General features: G+C 47.7%; 1 protein-coding gene across 1 annotated transcript; it reads right to left on the bottom strand.

The window, feature by feature from the left end:
* Positions 1–1,139: 1,139 nt before the first annotated feature.
* Positions 1,140–6,086, bottom strand: LOC135699156 (uncharacterized). The gene has a single exon (XM_065219379.1). It carries the CDS (start codon positions 6,084–6,086, stop codon positions 1,140–1,142), a length of 4,947 nt encoding a protein of 1,648 aa, XP_065075451.1.
* Between the last annotated feature and the right edge of the window lie 2,769 nt (positions 6,087–8,855).

The raw sequence follows: 8,855 nt of genomic DNA, 5'->3' as shown, positions 1-8,855 counted from the left end.
CTAATATTTAAACAATTTTTTAGACCGGCCATGCTTTACGCTGTGCCAATATGGTCTAGTTGTTGCACTACCAGGAAAAAAGCACTTCAAAGGATTCAGAACAAAGTTATGAAAATGATTTTGAAGTTGCCTCCCTGGTACAGTACTACCGAAGTACATAGAATTTCGAATGATGTCCAACAAAATAATTAATAATTTCAGGCAAAAATCGTTGCAATCCTCAATTGCAACGATTAATTCCCTTTATACTTAGATAAGATTTAGTTTTAGTTTTTATTTTTAAGATATCAATTGTTATACTGATATGCAGGTTTAAAAACCCTGTTTAAAATACTGAATTGCCAAGACATGAACAATGTAAAAACACTTAGATATACATCATAACAATTAAGGCTGGTACGTTACTGCAGTAACTGGAGCACCTAGGTTAAAATGAAATGTAATTTATTTTGAATTTGAAACAAATAAAGAGTTAAAAAAAATAGTTACACCTATTTACGGTACTGTTAACTGTTTTAAATCTTAAAATATACCGTGCATATGATCATAGCACCGTTCTAAAAGTGACAAAGCATCTGTTGGCGCTTACCACGAAATTGTAGTCCTACGTTGTGTTTTACGTGTGAACTTGGTGGTGGGCAGCAACGGAAAAACAGCCACCACTGACAACAGATGACACCGGCAGGAAGCAGCACAGCAGATTTGCAGGTAAGTTTTTCTCACTTCACTTTCTTCCTTTCCTAACTAACTAACTCACAGTAAGCGGTAAGTAGGAACAAACTTTATTTGAGAATAACTTTCACACTTTACAATTTTCACTTTATTTAACTTCACTGCTCGGGTGTTCAACTTAATATAATCGTCGGTTCGGTTACAAAATTCGTTTTTGGCTCACAAACAATCAGCTGTGCAACCGCGGTTGCCAGAACGACTAGAAAAACTAGTCTAATTTGGCGTCTGCTACCACCAGCTGATCGCGGGGGGAAGGAAATCGCATTCTGTGTGGCCAGAACCAACATACCCGCCGCCTTGATTACCTATCAACAAAGAAACGTCAATGCAAACAAAAACAAAACGAATGATTAACATAATCTACAGGTAAGTAATTTTCTCCTAACTATTTGGTTTTTCTTATATTTCTAGGTGAGAATTCCTCCTGATGAGCTGGTATGCGGATCAGCGGTGGGATCATCGCGTCGTTCTTCTTCGGGAATCGGTTCTGAATGCGGCAGCAGACAAATTTTGGTGATTGGCCTCTTGATGATGCCCTTCGCAGTTCGTAGGCTAACAACTCGATTTAATTTATCGCTTCCAGGGTGCACCTCCGTAATGCGGGCAAGTGGCCAACGGGTCGTCGGCAACATTTCATCGATTAAGATGACCATTCGTCCGGGTTGAATATCGTCGTTTCGTGCAGCAAGCTTGGTGTCCTTCAGTAACTCTTGCAGGTACTCCGACCGCCAGTGACTCCAAAATTTCTGGATGTGTTGCTGGAGCTTTTGGAGGTAATCGAGGGTGCCCACCGATGTGTGCTGGAGGTCTGGGTCGGGCAGGGCTTGAAGAGACGATCCGATGAGGAAATGTGCCGGCGTCAGTGCAGCAAGATCGTTTGGATCGTCGGACATCGGGAGCAGAGGACGAGAATTCACCACGGCTTCGATTTGATGTAGGATTGTGTAGTAAGCTTCGAAAGTGAGACGTGTACTTCCTAATTGACGAAATAAATGCCGCTTGGCAGTCTTGACCGCTGCTTCCCATAGGCCACCGAAGTGTGGTGCCTTGGGAGGAGTCAAGTGCTGCCGGGAGCAACGGAAGCAGTTTCGTACGATGCCTTTGACCAACTGACGACCATTCAGGGGCCAGTACTCTTCGCGAATCGTGGACAAAAAGAGACGCCCGCCGCCGTGGACAAGTTTCCGATGGTAGTGCTCGCCGATTAGCCGAGTAAACGGATGGTTCTTTGGGAGGAGGGCAGGGTGTTTTGATTGGTAGGGAAGCTGAGAAAGATTAAGCCGACCTCCAACTCGCAAGATTCTCTTTGGGTCTATGAACGGGAATAGACGACGCACTGGTGAGCTTTTTGGAACTGGATTTCCTCGCTGAAGCTCCCTGTTTTCTTCACGAAAGGCATCCTGCTGGGCAAAGCGGACTAGAAGGGCATTGGCATTGGCAAGTTCCTTGACGGTAAGCGACTGCCGGCTGAGTTCGTTCTCTGGAGGGGTTGCAAGTGGCTGGGTTCTGGTCTTTGATCGAGTTTTATCAGCAAAACGCAGGCAGTATCCGATTGTATGGAGCAAGCGATTGTATGACGACCACCGAAGGAACCATGGGTTGATGCTGGGCGTCGTTTGGACGGACACAACGACGTTTTTTCCTTCCAGAATTTCTTCTGCGACGGTAGACGGATTCGAAATCGGCCAGGACTGCTGCGGGTGCGCCAACCAGGATGGACCATGCTTCCACGCCTCATTCTTCACAAATTCCTCAACTGACATCCCACGTGAGACGAGATCGGCAGGGTTCTCTGAGCCAGATATGTGGTTCCACCTGCCACCATGAGTGTAGTGTTGTATCTCCGATACCCTGTTCGCCACGAATGTCTTCCACGAACTAGGAGGTGCGCGAAGCCAGTATATGCAGACTGAAGAATCTGACCAGAAATACGATGCTGACACGTGGATGTTGATGGACTCTTTGATGCGATGATACAGATGCGCAGCCAAGACGCAAGCACATAGCTCAAGTCGGGCGATGGTCAATCTTTTTAGCGGTGCCACCTTACTTTTCGAAGCCAATAGTCGAATCTTCACCACTCCCAGGGCGTTTTCACAGCAGACGTACGTGCATGCTCCATATGCAGCTGTTGAAGCATCGGCGAAGGTATGTAGCTCCACTCTAGCCTCCGGCAAGAATGCATAACGGTCGATTCGGTAAGTTGCGATCTTCGGTAGCTCACGCCGGAAGTTGTCCCATTTCAGTTGAATGGCATGCGGTACGGGATCATCCCAGCCGCACGAGAGAGACCACAATTCTTGCATCAGAATCTTCGCAGTGACAACGACAGGTGCAATTTGTCCGAGCGGGTCGAATAGCCTAGCGATGTCGGAGAGGATGGACCGCTTCGTGGGTTGATCTTCACGTTGCTGTATTTGGGAATCAAACCGCAGTTGATCGGACTCTGGCTCCCAGCGAATTCCTAGCGCCTTTATGGACTCGTTTGGGCTGAAATGCAAACTCGATTGAGTCCCAATCTGGTCGTTCTCGAGTCCTTGTAGAACTTCTAGGCGGTTCGACGTCCACTTTCTTAAAACGAACCCACCTTTTTCAAGCAATTCCGAAAGCTCCCCCCGAAGCTGAACAGCTTCTTCAATAGAATTTGCTCCTCCGATGAAGTCGTCCACATAAAAGTTCTTGCGTATTGATGGACCAGCTAACGGATATGCATCGCCTTCATCCGTCGCAATCTGCTGGAGAGTACGCGTCGCGAGAAAGGAGGATGGTGCTAGTCCATAGGTCACGGTTAACAGCATGTAAGTTTGAACGGGGCTATCTTTGGAGAACCGGAAAAATATGCATTGCAGAGGACAGTCATCTGGGTGCAGCAGTACCTGTCTGTACATTTTCGCTGCATCGCTGACGAGAGCCACGGGGTACGTCAAAAACCGAAGGATAATAGCGAGAAGGTCATCTTGAACCACCGGACCCACACAGAGAGCTTCATTGAGAGAGAAGCCGGTAGAAGTACGAGCCGAACCATCGAATACGACTCTCACTTTGGTGGTCGTACTTTCCTCCTTCATCACGGGGTGGTGGGGTAGATAGTAAGTGTTGGAGTGAATTCCGTCGTCCGTTTCGACCAGACGCATGTGGCCGAGGGAGAGGTACTCCTTCATGAAGTTGTGGTATTCCTCCTTCAATTGCTGATCCCGATCGAGACGCCGTTCAAGTTGTTCGAAACGTCGAAGAGCACTGGTCCTGGATTCCCCTAGCATGGCATCAAAATCGGGCTTCCGCGGCAGACGAACGATGTATCGGCCTGTCGTATCTCGAGACGTGGTGGACTGATAGTAATCTTCACAATGGCGCTCTTCGATTGAGTAGTTATTGCTGACGGTCAGTTCCTCGGTCTTCCAGAACCTTTCGATGCTCTCTTCGAGTGTCAGCATGGAAACTGCGACGATGCTAGGATTGGAAGCTTGCTGTTGAGCTGGGTGAACCATGCTTGCTGATCCCGTGACGACCCAACCAAATACGCTGTCCACCAGCATAGGAAGATTTTCGGCCAACTGAAGACGAGAAGTGCTTGGGAAGAAGGAGTGAAAATGCTTAGCGCCTAGAACCATGTCAATCTGTTCGCTCTTGTTGAACATGGGATCGGCTAGCGCTAAATTTTGAGGAATCTGCCAGTCATTGACGGGAATGTCCTGTGTGGGAAGATCTGCTGTTACCGTGTCCATTAGTAGGAACTCAACGCCACATTCGAAAGCATCGTTCCTCGACTTGATTCGAGCGAAGATTGATTCTCGCACCTTCTTCGAAAGATTACCAGCCCCCTGGATGATCACGTTCACAGAACTCCTCTTCAAATGCAACCTGCGTGCCAAGCGATCAGTAATTAAATTCGGCTGAGAAGCGCTGTCGAGCAAAGCGCGAGCAATGTGATCTTGACCGTACGCATCAACGACCTTCACCAACACCGTCAAAAGGAAAACGTCTTCTCGAGGCTGTGGAGCAGAAGCACTGACAACGACCCGGGAAATACTTTCAGCTGCTGCAACGGTGGATTGGGAGGCTGGCTCGGGCACAGAAGAAGCGCTAGACTGAATGGCTTGAGTCGGCATAGAAGTACGAACGGAAGATGACTCGCTTGCTGGCCTTGAATTCTCGCCGGAATGCAGCATGGTGTGGTGACGCTTGTTGCAGTGCCTGCAGTTGTAGTTCGAAGGACAATTTCGAGCAATGTGGCCACCCTTCAGGCAGTTGTGGCACAAACGTTTGTTTGAAACGAGTTGCTGTCGTTCGGACTGGGAAAGTTGGTTGAATTTCTCACATTTCATCAACGGATGTTCCTGGTTGCAAGCCGGACATTTGCTACCAGAAGTAGAAGTGGAAGCACAAGATGAGAGGCGAAAATGCGATGGCTTCCTAGAAGCATAAGTGGACTCATTCGAAGTGGATGCAAGCTGATGATGGTTCACCAAGATGGATTCCAAAACTCGCATACGACGCTGAAGAAACTCGATCAGGCAGTTGTAGTTTGGTTCGTTGGTGGTTGAGGCGTGATCTTCCCAAGCCTTGAGCGTATCGTTGGGAAGCTTCGTACACAGAAGATGCTCCAGGATGCTGCTCCAGGAATCCGTTGGTTCGCCTAGTTGACACAAAATCTTCGTATGGCGCTGGAATTCGTCCACCAGCGTGTGCAATGACGCAGCAGTTTCCTTCTTCGCCGATTGAACCTCAAAAAGAGCCTGCAGATGTCGCTTTTTTAACAGGTAGTCGTTGGCGTACCTGTCAACCAACGTTTGCCATGCCAGATTGTAATTTGCAGAACTGATCGCGATAGATTCAATCAGCTGTGCCGCTTCACCCTTCAAAGCTGCCCTCAGGTAATGGAATTTCTGAATCGCTGGAACCTCGGCGTTAGAGTGGATCAAAGCCAAGAATGTGTCATGGAACCCTAGCCACTGCATATAGTCCCCGTCGAATTCAGGAAGCGAAATTGTAGGAAGCTTCAACCCAGAGAGAGCGGAATTGTGCGAAGAGGATTCAGGGATGCGAGCTTGCTGAGTGACAACAGGAAGTTTGGAGATCAAGTCGGCTTTTATTCTAAAGAGCCGAGGCTCAAACTCGGCACGGACATTAGCATTCACTTGCCTACCTTCATCGCCGTCTTCGATGTCCTCTAGCTGCCCTTGCACCTCCTCCAATGTGGCCCACATGTTGTTCAGGTACTCGAGGCGAATGGACACCTGCATCCGATCGCGTTGCTCGTCGAAGGAGTTCACGAACGCCTCTGCCCGACCCAGCGCGGTGATCATCGTTGCCCTCCGGGATAGCAGAGTCGCCTTATCCAGCTGCAGCGCCATCTTGGAATGGGTAACACGGCACTCGATGCTCCGTAGATGGCGAAGGGTCAGTTCCAAGGCAAGTATGTGCCTTGAATTTCAATAAATCCGCAAACTGGAACTCGTATACACGCGGCCCGTGCTGGCCGAACTTGATGGCAAGCGATGATGTAAGAAGGCGGCAAAAAATCCAGGAAAACCACCGGAAAGTGGCGTAGCTGGCTGTCGAGAAGCTTCGATGCCGCTCGAAGAATCCAGAATACTGTGTTGCTGGATGATCACTGTTGCATGCAAATAATCAGAAGCAGGAACGTGCAGGAATGGCGTCCTAAACCGTTGAAACAATGCGCCGATTGTTCAAGGATTGCCTGGATACAATGGCGGAGCAGTGTCGCTTGGATAGCAGCTTCTATCCTTCCACAATGGCGCTAGATGGCCGAAAACGTGATGGCGGTATTCGTATAGCCGGACGGAATGTCCCCACAATGACGAGAATTTGGTTATAGATGTGCTCCAAACGGCTTGGCAGCAATCGACACACCAGTTTGCCGACAGAAAAACATGCGAAGGAAAGAAAAAGAAATCTAAAGGGCACCTGCGAGACCCTGGAAACCTATCGGACAGGTCGTTACCTGATGCCCGATTATTCGAGCCTTGAATGGATTAAATCACTACCAGTGATATGGCGAGAGCAAGATGGCAGCGCCCAGTGGATCGTCCCACGTGCTTCGACGGATGCTGGATCCGGGACGGTGTCGACGATCCTGGTCACGGCACCAATTTTATGTTGGCGCTTACCACGAAATTGTAGTCCTACGTTGTGTTTTACGTGTGAACTTGGTGGTGGGCAGCAACGGAAAAACAGCCACCACTGACAACAGATGACACCGGCAGGAAGCAGCACAGCAGATTTGCAGGTAAGTTTTTCTCACTTCACTTTCTTCCTTTCCTAACTAACTAACTCACAGTAAGCGGTAAGTAGGAACAAACTTTATTTGAGAATAACTTTCACACTTTACAATTTTCACTTTATTTAACTTCACTGCTCGGGTGTTCAACTTAATATAATCGTCGGTTCGGTTACAAAATTCGTTTTTGGCTCACAAACAATCAGCTGTGCAACCGCGGTTGCCAGAACGGCTAGAAAAACTAGTCTAATTTGGCGTCTGCTACCACCAGCTGATCGCGGGGGGAAGGAAATCGCATTCTGTGTGGCCAGAACCAACAGCATCTTTTGTAGCAGTTTTAGGACTATTTTCCGGTGTAACAAAAAGGAAAAAAAAAATGTGAAAAGTTACCCTCATAATTAAAAGTTACACCCATTTACGGTACTGGTAATTGGTTTGAAGATTGAAAATGTACCATGTATATGGCCATAGAGCCGTTACATGGGTTTAAAAATACCTTTTGTAACAGTTTTAGGACTATTTTTCAGTGTAAAAAAAGGAGAAAAAAGTGGTGAAAAGTTACACTCATTATCCAAAGTTACACCCATGTACGGTGCCGGTAATTGGTTTAAGTCTGAACATATTCCATGTTTATGGTCATAGTACCATTATAGAAGTAATAAAATTACATCTGAAATAGTTACAACGTAAAAATTGTTTTGGTCAGCTAGATTGATCAAATACCCCTCCGTGCAGCGGTGGGCGGATGTTCTATGTGTTGAACAGTTTCCTCGTCGACAGAACATTTCGAGTGAACGTGAAAGAACATTTATCGAGTGAAATGGCATTGGAAAACGGAGTTCCCCAAGAGTCAGTGCTGTCGGTCACGTTGTTCCTCGTCGCGAAGTAGACAATCTTCAGAGCGGTGCCACATACTGTCACCGTGCTCTTATATCCGGACGATATTTTGCTGGTGGTACGGAGAAATAAGGACGCTCTATCGCGATCTACAAGCCGCGGTGAAAGCTGTCGATAAGTGGACGAAGAGCGTTGGGTTCAAAATATCAGCTACGAAATCGAACATCTCCTACGGCAGTCCCAACGCCCGTCGAGAACCTAGCAGCAATATCAGCATCGATCGTGTAGTTGTACCGAAGACGAATCGTTTGAAAGTCATCGGTGTCACCCTCGACCGGTCACTGACTTTCAAACAGCATTGGGCCGTATGAATAAAAAGAGTTTACTTTACTTTCCCGTGCTTTTCTTACGGGAAAAGTAAAGTAAACGCTTTTATTCATACGGCCTATTGTAAGACTGTGAAAACTACATGCGACTCAAGGCTGCAAATTCTTAAAATGATTGGGGCTAAACTTCCACGAGGGCAACGCGAATCCCTTATTCCTTATTCCACCGACGGACATCGATTGCCATCCATTGACGGCAATCGAATGTGCAGGAAGGCAGCTTCCACACCTGCGTAGAATACCAGAGATTTTAGCCTCAGAAAAATCCCACCGACCAACGCGAATCCCTTCTGTGCATAGGATCGGCAATTGTTACGTCACGCATTCTTTACGGCATCGGACTTGTCAGCAGAGCAGAAGGATAAGGTTGTGCAAAATCTCACACCCATCTACAACCGGATGGTCCGGTTCGCCTCCGGAGCGTACATCACCAGCCCGATTCCAGCGATCATGGCTGAAGTGGGTATATTACCGTTCGATCTCCTGGTTTTTCAAGCTACAGCTCGAGTTGCCATTCGCTTGCTGGAAAAGGATCACAGAAACGTCGACTTTCCAGTCTTTCAACGTGTAACCGATCGTCTGGCGGCGGTTGAAAAAATAAATTTTTCGACCATCGCTGTACGGACACGTTTTGCCAATCGAGTGTGGCATGCTCCCAA

The sequence above is a fragment of the Ochlerotatus camptorhynchus genome, unplaced genomic scaffold (genome assembly GCF_037179485.1).
Source record: "Ochlerotatus camptorhynchus isolate MF236.1 unplaced genomic scaffold, CSIRO-AGI_Acam_v1.1 ptg000010l, whole genome shotgun sequence".
Taxonomy (NCBI): domain Eukaryota; kingdom Metazoa; phylum Arthropoda; class Insecta; order Diptera; family Culicidae; genus Ochlerotatus; species Ochlerotatus camptorhynchus.
Note: the sequence above shows the minus strand (reverse complement) of the source record. Positions and strands in the feature narration are given on the sequence as shown.